We start from the raw sequence: 25,453 nt of genomic DNA, 5'->3' as shown, positions 1-25,453 counted from the left end.
GGAACTACGAACTACCATAGGACGCCATATTGTAAAACGTCATACGAACGTCAGATTTTGCCAGTTACGAGTCGTGCTTGGGTAGTTTTCGTCAGTGGCTCTCCCATCTCATTCTCCAGATAAGTTTGTATGGCTGTAGGTACTATTGGAAAAATATTCTCTATGCTACTGTGTGTTGTCAACCATGTTATAATTATAACACTATACAGTAAAATTATATTTTAATTTCACGAAAAATATAAAATACTAATTTTACGCTAAATATGTCAAAATACTAGAAGAATTTTTAGAAGAAGATATAGTTTTTTCAGGAATTAGGTACTCGGAAATATGATGTTTAAGCAAAGAGATTGGACTCTGTTTAAGGTACTATATTCAGCTTAGAAAAAAATGTCAACACTGTTAATACATAGATGCATAAACAATTTCCTGATTTTGACGTTTAAATTAAAATATATATTTATTTTATATCGATAGTACCTACCTACCTAGTTTATAATGATAGTTATATGTCATTATCTATTCGGAAATTCTTGTTTCATTTTCAAATGAATTGAAATTGCATAAACATTTTTTTCAAATCACTGTAATTTTGTCTGACAGATACATCGAAAATATAAACAAATGGAACATTCAAATAAGTCAGGTTATGAATTCCACAAGAACAACAAAATATGTAGAGGTTGTTTGTCAATGGATACCGGACTGAATCTTAATATATTAAACGAAAATTTACATGGTATTTTCTCTAGTGTCACAGGTTTACAGGTTCGCCATATTATTTCTACGGTTTATTTTATTTCACTAATGTTTATTTATATAGCTTAAGTTATATAATATATGGTACGGAATGGTACAGTAAAAACAAAACAATGATTCGGTTAGTCGATGGTGTGCGTGCGGATGTTTAGCCTTACTAGTGCTACTAATTACCTAGCAGCCGATGCACTCGTAGCGCTGGCGACAGTATACGTATTCGTACACACGAACCGAATCATTGTTTTGTTTTTACTGTACCTTACTCTCATCGTGGTAGCACTATAGGTATGTAGATGTTCTTGATTAAAACATGCATTGAAAAAACAACATTCGAATTTGCACTTAACCGGTAGCCCACATATTTAAAACTGATCATTCTATCATTACACCGCCATAGGTACATTTCAATGTAGGTATATGTTATTATAGTTCATGTGCACCTAAGTTACATTATATAATTTCAATATTCACAAACTATAATTTAAGTCAGTTGGTAATTATATTTTTGTTCTTTACACACTTTCATTTTTTAGAAGCGCCGCAAACGCCTCAAAAAAATGCTGGCATTCATGGGAGCCCTGAAAAGTGGCGCTATGTTTTCTTAAAGTATTGTGAAGCGGGCTTGTGTTATCTGAAAACATTCAAGATTTTTTTCTGCCCAAATTGTAAAAACGGTTCTATAATATATTATTTTATGGTGTCATTTCTTAGACCAGTATTTTTTCAGATTCAGGAAAATGATAACCTGACTATGTGGCTTTGCCAGCAGTGTTACATGCTATTGTGCCGAATTAGGAATTTCAAAAAAACAGCGATCGATACAGATCTCATTCTAAGGAGATACAGTAACATAGAATTAAACGACCATGTTGCATCAAAGCAATATGCCATTGACTTTTCACCAGTTCAAAGTATACATGCCTGCAACAAATGCAATGACTGCGATTATAACACTGTTAAGGTATGTATCTACTGATATGTACTTATATAAAAATTAAAATTTAATAATCGAGTGGGTGAAAACTCAAAAGGAACAACTATTATTTTTACGCATTATGATCATCGGTGTGAGTATTCTCGAATCCTTTAAATCAGACTTACCTAATTTTTAACACAAATATCTTGGAAAAAACCTTCTTCTATAGAGATGGAGCCTAAATGTATGAAATTAAAGCAAAAAAAGACCTCTGGTCATCCGAACATTCGCAGAGAACTTCACACTACTGCTATTACATTCCACTTATGAGTTTCAACCAATTAGTTAATTACGCACATGATTATTATTTGGAGATTCGTCAAAATTACCTTGGATTAAATAGTGTATAACACATACATTTGACTTTAATTTGACATTTAATGCATCTCACATATTGACGTATCAAAGAAACTATTTGAATATAAAATTTATCTATAAATAAGTACCTGTGAAGATACTTCCTCATAAATTTTACGTAGGCAGCCAAAAGCAATACATTGACCATTATTTTTAAGATGAATAATTATGTAAAACACCGAGGAATGTGTATGTGGGTTATGTAAACTAAGCAACATACTTCAAACGAGAGCGAGCCGCCATTTTGTTTTGGGACTGCTAATAGAAAAAGAAAATATTAATTTGTTGCCAATACAAATACCTGTAAAATCGTTTGATTTAAAAATCAAACTGCCTTCATACTCGTAATGCAAAATAATGCGTATAACACTCCTATCTAGAGTCCAAATTCTTTGGTTTATATTCAATTTTTTTTTCAGTTAAAATCACAGAGCCATTCCTTAGAAAAGTCATTTTCTAGAAATGTGTACTGTTGTCTCGGTGAGGAACTGGAAACTGTCCTGGATATTAATTCTGTAAATAGTAATGTTGTACATGATTCGTCTACTGATGATAGTGATACTCTAATGTCGGACTTGAAAAAGCAGAAGCATAAATGCAAAATTGGCAATGTAAGAAAAAGAAAAGTATTGGCTCAAATAAAATTAGAAAAAATGCAAAAGCAATCAAAAAAAACCAAAGAGGCATTAAAAACTATAGGTACACGAATGAAAAAAAATATAGTACCCCGCCGTGACATTGAATGCATTAGAAAATTTGAAAATGTCAATGTCAACGATATAAAACAGGACATCTTTGAAGAATTTGTTGCCGTTGATACGTTGCAGTTACCAATACCGTCTGCAAAAGTTGACAAAAAACGTCAAAGTAGAACTTCTGCAGCGCAACAACCAAATGAAAATATCTTGAAAAATACTACAGTTGACACCATATCCCAATTTGATTATGACTCTTCCAAAGTCAAAGAAGCTATTTATGAAAAACTGGATAACACAATAAATGATATTGTATCAGAAGATTTTACAATAAAAGTGAAAAATCGAAAGAAAAAAAATAAAGCTAGTGTTTTGGATAAGAGTAAAATCGAAGTGATAATGTTGAATGAAGACGAGCAAATTTCTGAATTGAAGACGAAAGCTGAACATGCCGACTTCATAAAGGCACTCTTTAAATGTGTTCTGTGCGTAAGGTCTTTCCCTTATTTAGAATCCTATCAACTTCACATGAAGCGACACGATAAGGTAACAACATTTGTTACTAATATATTGTACAGTAGCCTTATGCATTTTTGTGACTGTGTGAGCGAAATAGTGGCATTAACGCTTTGTGCGTACAATGAATACACAGCTCAGTACGATGTCGTCACCGTAGAATGAAAATGCTTGTGCAATGTTTTTTTTTTTAGAATTACCAATAACCGTTTCCTTGCTTTTCCTACAAGGTGGTTATTAGTAATTTTGAACAATCACAAACACCCAGGCTTTGAGAAAATCACATAAATATTGTGTCCTCACCGGGATCGAACCCAGAACTCTCGGGTGGAAGGCTAGCGCTTTACGCACTGCACCACGAGAGCTGCCTCTTGTGCAATGTTACATTCATTTAATTTACGAAAGCATAATTTTGTACCCAGAAAATTTTAATAGGATTTAAAAAAAAACCATGGTGGCCGCGCGGCTTAAGCGTTGGACTATAACGCCGAGGGTCCCAGGTTCGAATCCTGGGTCTGACAAGTACCCATATTGTTTTTCAATTTGTGTATGAGTCAGAGTATGGACCTAATAGGTTGAGCAAGTGGCTGACATCCATTTCTCGTAAAAACAAAATCTAGAGTATTGACACAAACCTCCACTCTGTGGAGGCCCATATGATCCTATTAGGATTGGACATGGACGGAATACTTAATTAATCTGAAACAACTGTAATTTTTGGTCTATTAACGAAATAAATTAAAAGTAATACTAACCTTCACTTTGTAATGGCAAAACAGCTGATGATGCATGTATACCTTCCTCACCACGTTAGTCCAGTGGGTAATGCACTATAATATATTGTATTTTTTGTGAGTACTCATGCCAATTGGCAGTCATTTCCATGCCATTCGCCAATAGATAGAGATCTATGGGCTCCATGCATTATTACATTCATTGGAGTATTTGAACATCGCAATGTGATTTATCGCGATGTGCTGTAATACTGACTGAAATGGGCATTCACCGATAATCAAAATTTGTTCATTAAAATGACAGTTGACTGATGGTAATAAATCATTTCATTTTCAGTCTGTTGGACCTCTAAAATGTCAGATATGTCAGCAATATTGTTCGAACGCAGCTACCATGCGAGGTCACGCTTTGACTCACTCCTTGCGATACAAATGCCGCATGTGCCCCAGAATATTTCTTCATAAATTTACCGCGCAGAGACACTTACTGAGACATGACGGCTTTTTTATGTGCAAGAGCTGTCCTCAAACATTTTCGTAAGTTATTAATTTCCTGGTAAATAAATGTTCATAATATTCTATATAATTCAGTTTTGTTTTTATTTTTTTCTATGCAATGTTTTTGTGCTATTTTATAGGGATAGAAAAGACTACAGTAAACATTTAAAAACACATAGCACTTCTGTAGAGGTTTTTGGCTGCCCCATGTGTCCGAAGACATTCCAAGGCAAATGGACCTACAATATACATATCAGGTGCGTAATTTTCTACACTATTTATTCAAAAACTGATAATGGCAAAGATTGGACTATTAATCCGACAGCATAGCTCAGAAAATTGAATGAATTATGCACTTTTGTATAAAAGCATTATGAATAGGCATACCTTAAGACGATACTTCAGTGAAACGGCAAATAATTTTCAACTATAGGCGCGACGAAATTTTGGACTTGCTGGCAATCGGAGAGCGAACATCGAGGTGTGAATACGTCAATTTGTTTCGTGATGGCGACGAGGGTATTAATTCTTAAATTGTGTAAAGATGACTAAAAACGTTACCCATTTACTTGAAAAAGAAAACATGTCAATATATTATTATTGTTACTAATAGAACAATAAACAGAACATTAAATGGACGCATGTTAGATTTATATGACAAATTATATTTCGTTCGGCATGCGTCATTTGCACCCGCGACCCGCAATCCGTGCATCACCTAGCCACGATCTTTTTAGACCATGCCTCAACTGAGGTATAGCCGTAAGAGTAATTTTTGACACGTAGTTGCTTGAAAATTTACCCAGGAACTCCTGGATTCCAAAATGTGCAGATAAAAATTCAGTTTTCTTTATTTACTGTCTGATTATATTGATTTTAAGTTTGGACATGAATATTATGGTGCTGAATACTAATTTAAAGTATCTATATATATTATAATATATCGTCGGTGTTTTGTAAAAAGGGCGAATCAACCATTTTGGCGAAATCGAGATTTTAATGAAAATACAATATGTACCTCACTAGCTTTGTTGTGTAAAAACGGCGAATTTTTATCTCCACAGGAAAGTACTTAAAAACGATAATCGACTAAAATTAAATTAATTAAAATTACGAAATAAAAAGCAATTGTGACATATTAGGCCTTTTAAAATATTATATAATAATACCTATTATAATGACGATTTTCTTTCTAAGCTTTATTATAAACTTGTTAGATATTTATAATCATCTACAGGTAAAAAACAAATAAATGTCAAAAGTAAAAAATCCTCCTCCTGTAAAGTAGCATTTTGGTTAATTCGACCTTTTTACAAAACACCGACGATATTATCATTTTCTTTCAATTTAGTTTCAATTGGAAATTTAAAATGTTTACCTTGAATAATAGTTTGTAAAGTTTTACAAAATGGATAATAAAATAAACAATAATTTGAAATGATTATATATTAGAATTTGTCTCTTCAATAGTTGATGAATTTAATATCGCACACTAATGAACATTTTTGTGCCTTGGCTAAAAATGTCATCTAACTATCCATACTTTCAAGTATTATATCAAAAAAGATTGTCAACATTACTTCCTTAGTATCTGAGTATCTTATCGAAGTATCGATTCATCCTATGTGGTGGCTATGTGTTTAAATATGTCGCATAATATGATTTACTTCAGGAAGCATACAGGCGCACTTGGCTATCCTTGCGACCATTGTGACTCCGTCTTTGCGTCGGCCGCGGCTCGCGCCTCTCATTCATCGGTCCACGTGACCACCAAACATTTTTATTGCGCCGCATGCGATGCCTCTTTTAAGACCGAACCCAAACTGCAGTATCACTTGCGAACGTCCCCCAATCATGTTGACGCCAGTTACTTTATGTAAGTTATCAATACTAGAAAGTAATTATTAATGTGTAATATTCACACTGTGGCACGTTTTCTGTGTATAATGTATGAACCTATATATATATATATCACTGGCGAAGGGTGGAAGGGTGCCTGTTAAGATCCAACATTAATAGTGCACACTAAACTTTATTAGTCATACATACTAGTTGTCATTGAACTAAGATTACAATTTGCAGTTGGTGTTGGTTAGTTTCTAAAATTCAATTAAACCCTGCGTAAACCAAGTCATAATAGATAATAGTCAGAGAATATTCCATCTATCTATAAAATATCTAAAATTATGCCATTACATCATACATAATTTTGGATATTTTATAGATTGAAGAATATTTTTTATTTATTACGGTTTGGTTGGGCAGAGCTTAATGAATTTAAAAAAAACTAACCAACAACATATTATTATGGAATATGTATTCTTAATTCAACGAAAACACATAAATATTACTGACAAAGTGTGCACTAAATTACATAAAATGTAGATTTCTAGGATGAGAAAAGACAGAACATCATAATGACATAATACATCTTTCCTGCAAAATCTCTATAGATTGTTCAGGATTAGCTCCCAAAGATATCCTAAATTTAGATTTTCGAACTTACACAGCGCATGGGCCTTAATGAAAATGGTTTATGCATAATAGTGTGACGTGACTTATGCGATGTTCGCAACTGAATTGAATTTGTTCAAATAGCAGTAATTTTACTTGTGAGATTATGGTACTGAACGTCTTGAACAAATGTATGTACCTACCTAATAAGCGATCATCGCATAAGTGAAAGCACAACTTGTAAAAAATAAATTGTAGTTTTTGTATACATTGTAAAAAGAGGTTTTTTTTTTTTAATATGAATTTGAAATACTAAGTTTGACATCATAGCATAGTTAATATTATTATGAAAAAAAAAAAATATTGTATATATTTGTAGCGCACCATAATTTGTTATTACGTTCAGGTTTCCTTGTGACCAATGTGCCCGGCGGTACGCAACGCAGCTGAAGTTGACCGCTCATATCGACGCAGCTCACTCGACGCATGCTCGGTATGCGTGCCAGTCATGCCCCTTGCTCTATAAATCGGCCAATGGGCTGAGACATCACAGACGGAAAGTGCACGAAGGGAAGAGGCCAGAGAGAAAGCACACCTGTGATACTTGCGGCCGCAGTTTTAGTGTGAGTTTCACAGATACTACCTTTCATATTTTTTTTGGTTTCTCAGCGCCCAAGGATTTGGCATCCTCCACATGTGTCTATCACTGATATGCCTTTCGCTACTATTGTCAAATTAACTTCACAAACTTGACAGAATCTACCGACAGTTATCTATTCAACTAGGTTTAGGTTGTCCAGCACATGGTTTATCTTTTTTTAGAAGCCCTGTTTTCTAGTTTGGGTCTAAAGATTTTATTATATTTTCACAGCAATATACCAAATAATTTGTAAAATTCATGTATTTACACTTCTAAGGGGTCATCCACAAATGACTTGTTACACAATTTTTGGTATTTTTGATACTCCCCATTGTTACACTTTGTCACTAAATCTCTTACCGCCCTGTCTAAATTACGTCCCATTTTTAACCACCCCCGCCGCAGGTGGTTAAAAAATTCATTAAAAAGATTGATTTCAGTATAATGTTCTAACGAATTATATTCTCAGATTTTTTTAAAATATTTTGTTGGTTTGTGATGTCACATTTTCGTAAATCTCCCATTTGTCACAAAACATCACATGGTAAATCAAACCACCCTCTTAGATGTTATGTATGGACAATCCCTAAATACTCACATAATTATAGGTTAATGTAGAACAAATTGGCTTTGAAGTCTTATCCTTTCTTAAAACTCTAAAAGGGCATAGATATACATTGTTCTTACATAATTTAAAGGATTTACTAGCAGTTGTCACTTGATCTATAAAAAATGCATAACACAGTCCAATTGTTATGTTGTGAATATAAAATATATGAGAACCGTAAGCGTTTGGACGATGGCCAAGCTACCAGTAGGAACAGTACATAATTGTAATTTCGATTTACAGTTTCTTTTGGTTTGTCTCTTTCAGAACAATGTTATACTGACAAATCACATCCGGACGCATACCGGTGAACAGCCTTTTGAGTGCCCCACCTGCTCTAGACGATTCAGTCAAAAAGCCGCCATGCAAACTCATATTAAACTCGTTCACTTGAAATTGAAAAGGAACACCGGATTGAAATCAAAAAAATCCAATATTGTTGATGTCGAAACAAATTTGACACGGAATTCGAATTGTGTTGATTTTAGTGCAACGGAATCTCAATTATCATAGTAACTTTTAAACATTTTAATTATTGCGATGTAATATTATGAATAATAAATTATATTTTTATAGATGTTTAAATCAATATACCTGTTATAATAACCATGTACATAATTTATTATCTTATTACAATTATATTTATGTGATAATTTTTTTCACTCAAAACAGTGTTGTTTATTAAAATCATTTTATCAGTGTCCGAATATTGGTGTGTAATAATTAGATTACATATATTATATAATAACTTCCTGAGAGCCAGTGTATTATACGTCCAAAATAAACACTCAGTTTTAGAAATCGGCTCTGAAAAAAATACTTTAGACTCACTGGCTCTGACAAACAGATATAGAAATGCATATGATATAATCATAATGTCTGTTAGTACAATCCAGCAATAATAGAAACAATCATCCCGAGAGTATCATCAGCACCTCGTAAACAGAGCAGGTCCTTTGAAAGAAAATGTAAAGCCCAGAGTAACCAGTATTTTTGCAGCTCCTTCAAAGTCAAAACTATGGGGAAGAAATTAAAGCCAATATTTATTTAATTATAAAAGCTTTTTGCTCTTCAGCACCAGCAAATTTGGTTATTATTTCGAAATAATCTAGAGTCTGGAAATTTGTTACATTTGCAGTACATTGCTCATTCTAAATAGTTTGTCAGTAGGTACACTAAATGATCTCTCACCTTCTGCTACACACATTCTTGGCAAAAAAAATTGAGGCCAATAATTACACTATACATATTAATCGATATTTGAAGAAAATGAGTTTGTCCCATTTTATGCACTGTAAACAGTGTTGTTCTGTAACTGACTAGAAAATTGAGGACTATAATATTGTAAAGTCCACCGCAGTTGCCCCCCTCTGATATGACCTGCGAAGATATGATTTCCACTTTAAGACAAAACATATTGATGGTACGTACGTTAACTCGGATATCTATAAAATCGCAATTTTACAGAAGAGCTACATATTTGTAGTAATAATCCTTAGAACTTCTATGTTTTTATTACTAGGCACCTGAAATTCAGTGAATATTATAAATACTATTCACAGTTTATTCACGCATTCTTTCTAAATTATAAACTTATGGCAGAATTGTACTTGTCTAACTTTACGTCAATTTTCCAACATGCATTAAGGCTATACCTCAGCTGAGGCATGGTCTAAAAAGATCGTAACTATGCGACACGCGGATTGAACTAATGACGCGTGCAGCAAGGAACATAATTTATCATAAACATTCAACATGCGTCCATTTAGTGTTTTGTTTATTATTATATTAGTAATATTAATAATATATTCATTGACATGTGTTCTTTTTCGAGTACAGGCATAACGTTTTTCAGTCATCTTTACACGATATAAGAATATATTCTTACGACGCCATCACAAAAAAAATCGACATACTGCCACCTCGAATGCCGCTCGGCGATTAGCGACGAATGTGAAATTTCGTCTCACCTATTGTTGAAAATACTCACCCGCGCACGTACTGTAATATTTTGATGAAACCGATCTTATTCCAAAAAAATAATTAGCTCGTGGAATTCTATATGATATAAGGAAATAGTAAGAATAAAAAATATATGATTACCGTTTTCATATCTTTACAACAAGAGTATTTAATATATGCCACTTGTTATTATTTAGTGTAAACAGGCATTTCGAAAAACGCTGAAGATTTGATGATTAAATTAAAATTCTAAAAAAAATATAGTTATTTTTCAAGAACATAGTTCAATCTTTCCAAATGATCATAGTTTATTGTATTCATTAGAGCAGGGTTTCCCAAACTTTTTCTGCAATTGAACACTTCACAAACCCGGAAATTTTAACGGAACACTAAGCTTATTTTTTTGATTGATTCCTACTACTTAGTTAAAATTTAAAAAAAAAATGTTATTAAAACACATTATTTATTTAGTAATTACATATTTTTAAATATACAACTATAATATAATATAAACATAAACATATGCATAAATAAAGCAGTAATGGCTTTGATAATTTTGAGTCCTTGAATTGCATATCTTCTTGATATCAGGCACAATATTGGTTAGTTGCATTCTAATATCTGATGTGCCGTCGAGCCTGTTCCTGCACTTTGACTTTGTTGCAGCATAAATAGAAAATCCCGCTTCGGATAAATAGGTAGTAGAAAACGGAAGTAAAACAATCATGGCCCCACATCCTGAAGCGGGCCCTCAGGCTAGGATCTTTGGCGGGTCCCCTACCTATCTCTAATGTTAAAGGCAGTGTGACACATCACATTAACAATTTCAAATTAAAGGGCCCTTATTCAGTGTATTATTAACTATTTTTTTCTATTTTTAATACATCTACTTTCATCATGGAGTTGTCGATTAGAATACGCAATAATCAAAAATTACATCGTTCAATTATATAATTTAAAATTAACAAATGTTAATAGTCATGAAGTATAATAGCGCCGCAGGCGACTTTTTAACTATTAAAGCAAATTTGTGATCTGTGTTTATCTTACTTATCTGATCAACCCGCCACACTGGGCCCACCCAGAGCCCGTATCCCCAAGCTAAAGCCCTGTCAGCCCCCCTTGTGGGGGCCATGAAAACAATAATAGCTTGTTTTGAAAAATTGGGGTACTCTTCTGACAAACTCGCCCAGAAATCATTTATAGGCTGATCTTCAAATCAGAGTCACTAATTAAATCAATAAGATTTTCATAGTCACTTGCGCTTAAGCCTACTGGTTTAGCTGTCACGGAAAATGGATTCCGAACTCAGGAATCGTCCTTACTAGTTTTCAGAAAATATTGCAAAAGTATATAAAACCTTACCAAATTGTCGCCGAATACCTATTCAGGTTCCGCGGAACACCAGTGTTCCGCGAAACATAGTTTGGGAAACCCTGCATTAGAGTATTGTCTTCGTTTGGTGCGTGTATATTTGTGATATGAATTGCGATTATTTGCCATTTCACTTATGTATGCTCTTAGACAACTACCACATGTCTCACTTTACGTGGGAAGAAGTCATATCAATTATTAGCAACTATAATTATTACTATTAAAATCATCATAATTTGAATTGTTTAGAGGAATATTATCTTCCAAAATAATACATTGGCGTCTCTAATATTCGCTAACGGCTTACATACCTCTCTTACCTTCAGGGAATTCATAAAGACAACTAGAATTTATGTTCATGCGACTGTCTGGTGCCCAATGTATGGACGGACATAATATAAACATATCTGCATTTACGTCGCCATTCATGTAATAAAATCAGAGTATTTGTCCGTTTTACGTTCATTTTTTCCGAAATTAAGTGAGATTTATTTTTTTCTTTAATTTTATATCAAGGAGGAAGTATTTTAAGTGTTTTGGCAGAAATGCTTTTTTGGTAGGTGTCCTGTCGTAGATACGAGGGTGGGTCAATAAGTCCTTAGAAAAGCCGACAGGTGGCGCGACTAGTACTGTAAGCGGTTTGTTTTCATGCAGCAGCACTACCGATTCAGTATGCTGCGAAGTTTCAATCAGATTGGTCGGGTTGTTGTGTGTTTCTCGTACATTTAAAAAAAAAATTTGCTTGTGGAAAATGGAAAAATGGAAAATGGAGAAAATTGAGTTTAGAGCTGTTATTAAACATTTTAATATAAAAGGGTTAACAGCAAAAAAAATAAATAAAAAATGAGTTGGATTTAGTTCACGGCATATCTGCTCCTTCACTTGCAACTATTTATAACTGGTTAAATGAATTTAAACGTGGTCGTACATCAACAAAGGATGAACCACGCTCAGGACGTCCTGTAGAGGTGACTACACCAGAAATGATCAATAAAATCCACGATATGGTGTTAAGTGACCGAAGATTAAAGTTGAGTGAGATAATTGAGGTTACAGGGATCTCAAAAGGTAGCGTCATTTCTATTTTACATGACAAATTGGGCATGAAAAAAATTTCTGCAAGATGGGTGCCGCGTTTGCTCACAGTCGACAATAAACGCAATAGGGTGGTGGCCTCTAAAGCCCTGTTGTCGCTCATGCAACGCAATCCGGATGAATTTTTTCGTCGCTTTGTGACTGTAGATGAAACATGGATACACCACTATACTCCCGAGACGAAAGAACAGTCAAAGCAGTGGATTGCGAAAGGCGAACCATGTCCAAAGAAGGCGAAAACCATAAAATCAGCTGGTAAGGTTATGGCTACTGTATTTTGGGATGCACGTGGAATTATTTTCGTTGACTATTTGGAAAAAGGAAAAACAATAACAGGGGATTATTATGCATCTTTATTGGACCAGCTAAAAATCAAAATTGAAGAAAAACGGCCTCATTTAAACAGGAAAAAAATCCTCTTTCATCAGGACAATGCCCGTGTTCACACATGTTGACGATCAATGGCTAAAATTGAAGAATTGAAGTTCGAATTGGTCGACCACCCACCGTATTCGCCAGATTTAGCCCCCAGTGACTTTTTCCTTTACCCAAACTTAAAAAAATGGCTAAGTGGACAACGTTTTTTTTCAAATGAAGAAGTCATCGATCGGACAAATGGTTATTTTGAGGACCTTCCGAAAACTTATTTTTCTGACGGTTTAAAAAAAATTGAGAAACGTCTAACCAAGTGTATTGAGCTCCAAGGAGATTATGTTGAGAAATAAAAAAAAAATACAAAAATAAAAACTGTTTTAATGCTTTTTTCTAAGGAATTATTGACCCACCCTCGTATAATAATATATGGCAACAGTATGGAAGTAACTGAGCGGACTTATTTTACAGTAACTTCTTGTCTTATAGACAACATTAATAAAATTGATACGAGGGTAGGTCAATAAGTCCTTAGAAAAGCCGACAGGTGGCGCGACTAGTACTGTAAGCGGTTTGTTTTCATGCAGCGGCACTACCGATTCAGTATGCTGCGAAGTTTCAATCAGATTGGTCGGGTTGTTGTGTTTCTCGTACATTTAAAAAAAAAATTTGCTTGTTTACAAAAATGGAGAAAATTGAGTTTAGAGCTGTTATTAAACATTTTAATATAAAAGGGTTAACAGCAAAAAAAATAAATAAAAAATGAGTTGGATTTAGTTCACGGCATATCTGCTCCTTCACTTGCAACTATTTATAACTGGTTAAATGAATTTAAACGTGGTCGTACATCAACAAAGGATGAACCACGCTCAGGACGTCCTGTAGAGGTGACTACACCATAAATGATCAATAAAATCCACGATATGGTGTTAAGTGACCGAAGATTAAAGTTGAGTGAGATAATTGAGGTTACAGGGATCTCAAAAGGTAGCGTCATTTCTATTTTACATGACAAATTGGGCATGAAAAAAATTTCTGCAAGATGGGTGCCGCGTTTGCTCACAGTCGACAATAAACGCAATAGGGTGGTGGCCTCTAAAGCCCTGTTGTCGCTCATGCAACGCAATCCGGATGAATTTTTTCGTCGCTTTGTGACTGTAGATGAAACATGGATACACCACTATACTCCCGAGACGAAAGAACAGTCAAAGCAGTGGATTGCGAAAGGCGAACCATGTCCAAAGAAGGCGAAAACCGTAAAATCAGCTGGTAAGGTTATGGCTACAGTATTTTGGGATGCACGTGGAATTATTTTCGTTGACTATTTGGAAAAAGGAAAAACAATAACAGGGGATTATTATGCATCTTTATTGGACCAGCTAAAAAACAAAATTGAAGAAAAACGGCCTCATTTAAACAGGAAAAAAATCCTCTTTCATCAGGACAATGCCACGGGCATTGAAACTTAAAAAAATGGCTAAGTGGACAACGTTTTTTTTCAAATGAAGAAGTCATCGATCGGACAAATGCTTATTTTGAGGACCTTCCGAAAACTTATTTTTCTGACAGTTTAAAAAAAATTGAGAAACGTCTAATCAAGTGTATTGAGCTCCAAGGAGATTATGTTGAGAAATAAAAAAAAATACAAAAATAAAAACTGTTTTAATGCTTTTTTCTAAGGAATTATTGACCCACCCTCGTATGATATCGACTAATTTTTTTTTTGTACGGTAAGTAAAGTTGTACGAAATTTCTCAAGCGCTATTCGTTGGAAACCTTTTAGCTACATGTACTACTCGGTAATAGAGCTGGTTTATAGTGAAATTTGAAAATCTAATTGACCAGCTGTAACAACTAAAATAGATAATGTTTGGCAACAGCCCAAAACCAAAATACACTAAAGTTCGTTGTCCAGTGATAATTCTTGGTCTTCATTCTCTCAGTGCAACAACAATCAACTAAATGATAAATATTCTGTTCTAGTATATTTTTCAATTATGTAATTTGGAAGTTGGTAAGTTTTAGCCGTTCGATTTGTTAATTAGATTACTAATTTTATAAGTACCTACCTATAAATAATGTGACTTGCCACCCATGTTGGGTCAGTGGGTAGAGCAGCTGACTTTGTATAAATAGTGTGTTGCGGGTTTGAACCCGGGGTCTGATCAAAAAATACATGCTATTTTTTCAATGTGTATTTGATCCAGTGCAAGCACCCAATGGATTGGCCGAATAGATAACTATTCTTCACTCTATGGAGGCTCATATGTGCCGCTTAGAAATAATTGGTAATTTAATTCAATTGTAAAGTGGCTTGGATACATTAAGCATTTTTTTAAATAAAACAATTTTTTATTAATTATAATATAATTCACATAAATAAAATATAAAATGTAAACATACAATTCTTACACGCACAGATCATTCAAGATTAACATAATTAATTTTATAAAAACTTATATACAACAATTATATTTTTTTCCACAGTCATCATAATTACTTGAGGTAATAATTATTAATTCTTGCTTCGCATTCATATTTAATTAATTGACTATAGATGTTCTTCAAAGAATTTATTATATAACGAATTTATTTAAAAATTGGTTTAATTTAAGGGAAGCAGTGGTGATTTGAGCCAAGTTTTTTGGATTGTAATCATATAAATACCAAAAAATGTTGGAGAAAACCTTGTTGTATGGAGATGAAGCCAAAATGATATGAAAGTGAAAAAAAGGATCACTAATTCTCATAGGTTACCCTGATAGGATACTACATGGTTACATTTTTTGCATACAGAAGTGGCACTCACTCAAACTGGAAGGTTCAGCATTTTTTTTTAATCAACTTGATTCTGTTCTATAATCTCATCTTATTAAAAATTGTATAAATAGCTGATTCAAATTGGGAAAGTAGAAATACATTTATTTTTTGCACTTATTGCTGATTGTTACATTTTGATGTTTTATAAAATGAGGTTATTTAATTATCATGGAAAATATTTTAGCGATTCAATGATTGTTTATTGCATTATTTTCATACCTCAAATTATCATTATATATGGAAGGATTTTCGTGTACCTAATTAAAATAATTCAACACTTTGCATAAGTAGATAGTTATTTTTATTTTTTATTTTCAGTTACCTATCTACAGGAGAATGAGCGGTGGGGTTATTATTATATAAAATTAAAAATAAATATTTACACACTAAAATAGAAGTCATCAAATAAAAATAACTATAACTGCCAACGTTAAAAAAATACATTTCTATACAATATAAAAATACAGCTGCAACAAACATGCGATTTATCAATTTTAAATGGAGGAACAACATTTCATTGTATCTTGAGTATTAACAATTTATTTTGGTTTATATAAAAATAAAAATAAAACCTATTCTACACTGGCGCGATTTAACAAAGATTTTCATTATGAGTACAATTATAGATAGGTTTTGTTTCATATTATTAATAAAATTTTCAACATACAGTCTGGCACATCTGAAGAATATTCTCAAATAAGCGACATAATAGAAACCAAATTGAAATAAGATTTCTTAACATTAGATTTTTGGAAAGTGAAACATATTTACAAATTATTCAGGAAGACATTTTATTATTTCATAAAAATTATATTCTATCGCTTCGATACCTACATTATCATTCTACTTACAGAGTTCATACATATTAAGTAGATTATAAAGGTATATGTTTGTTATTGCATTATTTATTGTATAATATAATATATTTTACATAATAAATGCATATTGTTAGCCATTGGATATGCAGTATTCATAATAAAAGTATGTAGTTAAAATTAATTACCTTTTATTGGAGATTAAATAATATATTATTGTAAAGAAAATATTTTTATTACGCTGAGCGCGATCTGCAAATATTATGATAAATTATTGTAACATAAACAATGGCAACACTTACATTTATATGCTTTTTTTAAAGTCATGCAAATTAATATAAACAATATGGAGGACCAACACAAATACAATATTCAAATGATATTTAATTTCAATAATAACAATTATTCATACTTATTAAAATTACACTTTTATTATTACTTAATCATGGCATATCACAGATCTATAAGTTCGTTTTTTTTTTTTAATATCTATTCACGTAAAGTAGCAATCCAATATCAATCATTCTTTCATTTAAATATGGCCTCTACCTAAAAATAGTGTTTATTTTAATTAAAAACTGACTTAAACCTACTTACATATAGTAAAAAAATAATATGTGTTGACTTCCTATTTTAGTTATAGTTTAATATTTACAAAAACATACATTTAAGGAACATTATTTTATAGACTGCTTCAGTATTTTTATATATGGCTGTGCACAAAACTCCTTGTGTGGTGCACTGGTTTATCATTATGACTAAAGTCTACAGTTTATGGCAATTTATTTTTCTCAGTTCATGCACTTTTCCAATAGCCTGCCACTGTTCCTTAATTCTTAATAAGTAAAGATGTACCTAGTGCTTTTTAGAGACACTATCAATCCTTGACTAAATAAATGATTATGTATATGAATTTCACCATAAATCTTTATACATAATACACATAATGTAAAAGACATTATATTATATAAGCTGCATGTCTGGTGATTATATGGTGTGAAATAAACTAAACCTTAAAATCAATATAGGCCCCCCATACCCACAACATTGATTTTCACTATAATGCCTAGATTTTCATATTGTATTGTTTTTTTTACTGACATATTTCCTTTTTTTATACTTTTCAAATTTGACTTTTCACAATATAATATACATATATATTATAATGTTCTATCCTAAGAAGATCATAATGAACTTCCAGAGTGGGGGTTGTATCAACAGATATGTAGCACCAAATCCATTCAATCACAGCTCTTGTGAAATTATTTTTCCCGTTAGAATTGGAAAGGAGTTTGCACAATGGTCAACATTGAGTGTTTTACCCCTCTACACAACAACTCTGATCAGTTTTTTTAATGTATCAGCCTCGCCTTGGATCAATAGTATAATAACACCTGCCTAGTCAAATACAAAATCAAAAATATCTACAAATTACTAAAATTCAGATGAGTGCTTATACATCCTTCACACTATTCCATTGATTTAGTTACTTGCCGATTAAATTATTGAAATAATTCGGAATTAGCGATACCTGTATGTGGGTAATTATTACTTGCTTACACAATTTACGAATATTATTTCAGACACAATATTCATCACACTTCAACAAATCCTAGCAATTTCATTCAAGGTTGAGAAAATACAAAAATATCTTGAATTGTCAAAAATTCGCAGTAAATGTTGAATCACACTACCTAGCTTACTGTGTGGTAGCAGGTATCTATTGAATGACAGAATACGTAAACAGAATTGATATTCATAGAATAAGACACAGAAACTAATTTCGTGAAAGAGTTTTGCTCTGTAATAATATATATAATAACCTATTAATACCATGTCTAGATTATAGGTAGATGTATATATATTTTTTTATGTACGATGCGATGCCACTTAGGTGATTATTACCCCCCAGTCACCCACTCGGCACACCACACAACTTATTTCCATTGTGCTAGCGATTACGCAATAAGAAATAAAATCTCACGTAAAACGCAATGCATAAAATAACTACTTACTCAACTATGTACTACAAACTTATCTGAAGAATTGATGGGGAAGCCACAGTCGAAAACTACCCAATCAAGACTCGCAACTGGACAGTATCTGACATTCGAATGACGTTTTCAATATAGTAGTTCCATTTTGGACCGTTCTTCAGATAAGTTTGTAGGACGTCGGTATATGTTGGATCGAATTTGAAATTTATCCATAACTGATAGTCACATGCAACTAGAAATTATAGCAGATCGATTCAATGATCATAATAATAATATCCAACTATTGGAGTTATGCCAACAGCTAACATTATATTAAGTAGAATAATTGTCAATCTCTGAAGTAGGTACCTAATTAATGTGTGCCTGAAAGCAAAATTGGCATCAAAACATTAAGGTCAATGCTATGTAAACATTGTTGAATTTTATTACGGAAGACGTAAGGACAAAAATTGCTCTCATTTTTTTTTCATTACGCTACGTACAGCATCAGACTAATGTTACGGGTTATGGATATATTATATTATTAATTATCTCACGAAGGCGCGTTTCCATTCCTCAGAACGTGTGTCCGGACCAATTTTAGAAAAAAATAATTCTCGGTCGAATATTGCTACATCGCATTCTGTATGGAGTAAGGGCACTTTCGTGAAATAAAAAAAATGTTTATACTAGACGTTGGTATTGAGAATATATTTCGACGTTACTTTGTACACGATATCGGTTGATAAGATTTATATAATTTCGATGTTGGAGACAACATTCGTGTATAGATTTGGAACCTCACCGTGAAGCCGAAAAAAGGGCCACATGTCGACTTAAACTCTGTAAAATCTGAAGGCAATCATTATTCTATTGTTCACAAAAAAGTGGCGATCATCGATTTTGATATGGCACTAGAGTCGCTACATGATTTGAACCATGTTTTACTACGATTATTTATTAATTTTATACTTTCAATCGAACTGAATTGTTTGCTATTTGTCATTTTTGACGGCTATAATATCATATAAAAGTCTAAAGTGTTTGTGAGATAATTCGAAAAATACGTTCGACAGCAGGGCATACGTCCTAAAAAATATCAGTCATGTTTTTACTCCAGCACTTTACACCTTAACAAAATACAAATTTACTCCATATCTCATCTTGGTGGGACAGTCAAAATACGCGTATCATTAGCGTACCTACCTACGAAGTGCAGTAATTTTCAGTTACAGTACTTTAATTGGGACTATTTTTCTATACTTCCTTTTCGATAAGAAGCGAAACATAGTGAGAGCTTGATTTTTACTATTGATCCAACGCTGTAAGCTTTGGCCACTGTGCTACGCCGAATCTGTTTCGATAACTTTATTATACGCCTTGGCAATGTCAGCCCGCTGAATCATTCGCCCACTTTACACTATTTGGGTGCCTACAAAAATAGGCCATTCTTTGTAAAACATCGTATTTATAAAAGTTTCTGAAATTCAGTCAATAGCAGTGGATTTTTAAAAAGTTATTTACGAAGCTGTTCAGAGCTAAGTAAATTCATAACATCACTATGAACGTCTAGATATTTCACATCGATAAATTTAATATCATAAGTAGGTACCCATGAAATTTGACGAAAACCAATGTTTTGACGCATTCATCATTTTTGAAGATCACAAAACAATGCTAATAATTGTTATTTTAAATATTCGAAAATTTATTAGTCTCTGAAAAGTCCCATCAAATTAAAACAGCCATGTTGTGCGATAATTATACAGTCGCCTTAATTTATTATGACTATCTATGTATTATTGTTTGTATAAAATTGGATTTGGACGATCGCACCTTTCGAATAATGTCTATGAAAGCATTAAAATGCCACATTTATGCCACGTATAAAAAAAAAATCATTCTCCGTCACCAATACGGCACATCGCAAGGTCCATTCCAACTCGCATACTCTGACCACAGAGTTTTGGTTACAGGAGCAGCTTGAACAATAGGCGCCGCTGCTATGGCAGCCATTACTGTATTGTCTCTCTTCACTACTGAATAATTTGTCCCTGAATTGCTGTCCCAGTGTTCCTCATTGTTACAACGATAACAGACGCAGAAATCTAAACGCTTTGAAGTTACTGGAAGTTGAACCCTGAAATTGAAGGTATCGTATAAGGAATAAGTGCCCGCTATCGTTGTCTGAACGTCTACGTACACACAAAACGCATCCTCCGAAGTTGCCCAAGAATCTGCTGACCATCTCACTAAAACTTCTTTTTGAAAATGAATATTTTTCACTTTTATCGTTCCTATCAGAAAACCTTCCTTTTCTTTGATAATTACATTCTCTAGTGAAACGTTATCGTCGTTTATTCTCCGTCTGAAGTCTACATAATCGGAGGCGGGCTGAGCGAAGTTCAACTCCCACGAAGATTTCTGAACGACGTGCTGCTGGATTGGAGAATCCGGCCTCAGCGACCAACTGGGAGGCTGATCTGATGGTTCTCTCATCACCCTGACTTGAGTTAAAGACAAGCCGTGGTCGTCGGCGAAGACTACCCTCTTTTTGGCACCAGCAGGTGGACCGGGTCGCAAGCATGGTCTGGGCCCCGCCAAAGGTGTGGTAGCCCTGCGGATGAGGGGTGGTCGGTAGCCATACACACGGCACGGCTGCGGTGGAGTATAATCCGCGAGAAAACCACCCGGCGGGCTATGGCCGTACAAGGGGAATCCTTGAGATGCCAACATGTTGTCTGTTAGTAATGTCGCCAGGACTTTAAGGTTTTCTTCGAGGGCTGAGAGGTCTTCTCGCAGCGAAGTTATATTGTGGCTTTTTTTTACTATAATTGTATTAATCTGAATACTCCTTATCGAGTCACGTCTTTTAACTATGTTTTTCTATTATTATCTTTAGTGTAATTAACAAAACAATGTTAGTAAGCAAGATTTATATGCTGTTATGATACTTTTTGCGTGCAATGATCCTCTACGTTTAATCACTACCCCAATTCAATAGTTTTCTCTTCTTTTGACTTCAACAATTCTCTGAAAACGTAGTTGCTTTGCAAGATAAAAATAAACCAAAAACCTGTGACGCCAAAATGACTACTATCGCAATAATGCACATTTAATACTGTATATTATAGAATGTGATGCGAATTGTACACTATCTCTACAACGATAAGGTAAAAAAAGTTTTTTTGCAATCAAATACACCAAACACGACCAAAGTAATTCATGAGAATTCTATTAATATTGTTGGTGACGTTTTACACATCACCGTTTGTGTATGATAAAGAATTTCAAGAATTTTTATCGTATGATAATATTCGCTAGCAAGCGACCTTTTCGAGTTGGATTAGTAGATAAAGTTTTTGTTATTGGTAAATAAAACACGTTCCCGATCTCGTGCAAAAAAATAATTGTTTATCTTGACACTGTCTGCCAGTGCATGAGATAACGATTCTCCAATATTTATTTTTTTACTCAAATAATCATTTTGTCTGAAAATGAACTGGAATTCACGCGTGGGGCACACCTCTGCGTCGTGATCGGAATATTTTGTTTTATATTAATTATTAAATGTATATTATCAACGTTCTGATTAATAATAATTGTAATAGCGGGAAATAAATCACGAAAATCTATATCAGGTGTAAAATTTCAATTAATTAAAACAGTCACACTAATAGTTGTGCTTGTTTTAACTATGTATTTAAATTAATTTAATAACATTAATATTTTAAATATTCAACATGTATATGCCAATATTTTTTATTTCACAATTAGTTGTAAAATAATAAAACTGTCTAGCAAATATTCTTTTATTATTAATTAAAGACAGAAATAACTCAGTTATCTATCAGAACAATAAACATAACATTACGTACGTACTATGCAATGCGTTTTTTTTAATATAAAATCAATTTGTTAACATTCGATAATACAACTGTATAAACAATAAAAAAAATCTTTTCAATTATCGTTACGTGATACAATCACAAAGTTAATTTTGTTTCCCTGCGCGAATCACTTCGTGAAATGCTTCTTTAATTTCGAAAAATATAAGTGAAAATGTAAGTTAGAGGTGACACTCTATCCTTAATACAATTATTATTTAAAGTACTGCAGAGTTCATAAACAGCACGATATAATCTGCATGGATTGAAAAGTCACCCGATGTTTTATTTAAAGTTGATAACCCACTATTTATGGTGTCAACGCTGTAATATCGAAATGACCTTACTCTTGAAAAATATACAACAATATTTAAATTAGTTCTATCATCAATCAATAACAATTAATACCGCTTGAAACCAGCACAAACAGAAATCGTGTTAATGTAAATACGAACTTCGCCTGTTGAACAAAAACAGCTCAACAGATTAATTAGCTTGTCCTCGTGAATAAACTCAATTATTTTCAATAAACAAACAACAATTAATTCACAGTTTAAATCATATCAAATAATTTCCTTGAAGTAATGCACCCAATTTATTATTCTTTCATAACTTTCCATCTCTTCCACCCAGAATTCGTGATGAATTTTAAGCGATGTTTTACACGTGACACTTGCACTTGCGAAATTACCGTTTGTATCAAGATCCAAATTAACCACAGTTAGAAATCGGATTTCTTCGATTATATTTTGATACTTCACTCCATTATTCTTCGGACGATATATGACGTTACACTTTTCAAAATATTTCCACTTTATTCACTGTATATTCAGATGTAGTAGATCAAGTTTCAATGACGTTCAGAAATTTTACGCAGAAGTCATGCTCCAAAATCTTGTTTAAATATCGGGTGGTCACTGTTCATCTTAGGTTAATCCTTCTTCAATCATCCATAGATCTGAAATAAAAAAATAAAAAGTGATTAAAATACACATTCAAGAAAGTCTTTACATGTGTAAAATAAATTAATACACACAAACAGTAGACACAAAATTTGACCTACAATAATTGAATGCTGTTAAGAATTTTTTTTTTTAGATTTTAAACGTATTTAGGATATATTTATAATTAATAATTTATCAAATAATGTAAAGTTACAATTGATTGTCGTGGTCTTATAGACCATACTTTTATATTAACCAATAGTATGTAATGTACCAGTGGCGTGCAGTCCATACATGTGGGTCTATTCTATACTTATCGAACACTAAATTGATAAATAGTATCAAACTTAGGGTAGGTTTGTATCAAAATATTAGCACTTATTGTAACAATTACACGAAGCCGGTTTTTATTGTTGCAATAAGTGCGATATTTTAACAGCAGCAAGATAGGTGCTGTTAAAATATAGCACTTATTGCAACAATAAAAACCGGCTTCGTGTAATTGTTACAATAAGTGCTAATATTTTGATACAAACCTACCCTAAGTTTGATAATATTTTTCACTTTATCACTTTAGCGGTCGATAGGCATAGAATAGACCCACTGGTGTAGTAAATGCTGAGCATCCCCAAAAATAATCGATGAGGCTGTATGAGTCTATGTCTATGACATAATAATATAGGCGTATTTATTATGCAATTGCATAGTCAATCATACTTAAATATACTTATGTTATATATTATTAATATTTTTTTTAACCATGTCCGATCCTAATAGGATCATATGGGCCTCCACAGAGTAGAGGGTTGTATTAACAGATTTTGTTTTTTACGAGAAATGGACGTCAGCCACTTGCTCAAACTATTAGGACCATACCCTGACTCACACTAATAATATATATATATATATATATTAATATTACGTAAACGTTTTTAAAATGTAGCAAAGCAACCACTTTGCACACTATATCATAATAAATCTATAAAGTATAAACGATACGTCAATAATAACAATAATGTTTGGAAAGAAGTGGAGGGTACATTTTTTTCAACAGCATCCCTGTAATTAGTATACGTCACTGCACACCACTGGTATGTACCTATATATTTATATGAACACCGTTCATTTATTATGTTTGAAACTAATCAAATGTGAAATTAATACCTACTTTAAATCTATTGTATTAATATAATATAATACTATTTAAAATGATATTGGAAAAGGAATCACCCAGGATTTATTTGTTGAAACCTGGCGGGAAGCCAATGATTTTTTTCACACCATAGCTAAAATATCTCAACCATGATTCGGACTATGATTTGGCATGGTCAGATAGAATATAGTATAATAAAATTACGACATATTAGGGTTTTATTTGACATTAAACTATGTTATGTATAGATAATATTTTTCAAGATTGAAGAAAACATTCAAATTTTATAAAACAAAAGCTTCGTCAATCCCATGGAAAGATAATAATATTATGATCAAACATGCAAATGGAAAATTCCTTCTAGGTATATAATAATTTTAATTCTTACAACTGTTCCAAACAGTGAAAAGATCGTAAACTACTTTTAGTGACAACCTAAGATTTAACCATCGTGAATTTAATTAATGCCAATAATTAATGTCAAAGGCTAATACGTATTTTTTTTCGACTGAAACAATAATAGTTAAAATGTCTAAAACGACTTTGAATTCTATGAAATTGTGCTTATGAATCTAGACTAGATTTTGAAAGTGTGGACAGGTTATTCTCATTTTAGGTTGATCGCAACCTACTGCATTATTAAAATAACTCTAAATACATACAATGATTGGTTCAGCGTCATAGAATAATAATCGGACAGAGTCGGCAAAAAAATCAATTAACTCATTGGTTACGACGTTTGCCCAGCTAGCGACGAACTGATATTATTTTGATTGAAGATTTGCTTTCGTATTACAGGCGAGAAGACTATCAATTAAA

The 25,453-nt window shown here is 32.8% G+C and overlaps 2 protein-coding genes across 2 annotated transcripts; one reads left to right on the top strand and one right to left on the bottom strand.

The window, feature by feature from the left end:
* Positions 1 to 395: 395 nt before the first annotated feature.
* LOC147067186 (uncharacterized) lies at positions 396 to 8,900 on the top strand. The gene is made up of 8 exons (XM_085954901.1): positions 396 to 768; positions 1,487 to 1,720; positions 2,512 to 3,333; positions 4,375 to 4,574; positions 4,676 to 4,792; positions 6,208 to 6,411; positions 7,396 to 7,612; positions 8,504 to 8,900. The coding sequence occupies exons 1-8, from the start codon at positions 625 to 627 to the stop codon at positions 8,747 to 8,749; spliced, it is 2,184 nt and encodes a 727-aa protein (XP_085811027.1). The 5' UTR covers positions 396 to 624; the 3' UTR covers positions 8,750 to 8,900.
* Positions 8,901 to 17,804: 8,904 nt separating this feature from the next.
* Positions 17,805 to 21,635, bottom strand: Gbs-70E (Glycogen binding subunit 70E). The gene has a single exon (XM_085954908.1). The coding sequence runs from the start codon at positions 21,384 to 21,386 to the stop codon at positions 20,559 to 20,561; it is 828 nt and encodes a 275-aa protein (XP_085811034.1). The 5' UTR covers positions 21,387 to 21,635; the 3' UTR covers positions 17,805 to 20,558.
* Positions 21,636 to 25,453: the final 3,818 nt, after the last annotated feature.

Source organism: Rhyacophila brunnea, unplaced genomic scaffold, assembly GCF_057557595.1.
Source record: "Rhyacophila brunnea isolate RB1 unplaced genomic scaffold, BYU_Rbru_1.0 scaffold_4, whole genome shotgun sequence".
In the NCBI taxonomy this organism is placed as follows: domain Eukaryota; kingdom Metazoa; phylum Arthropoda; class Insecta; order Trichoptera; family Rhyacophilidae; genus Rhyacophila; species Rhyacophila brunnea.
The sequence above is the reverse complement of the archived record's forward strand: the minus strand, read 5'-3'. Positions and strand labels throughout refer to the sequence as shown.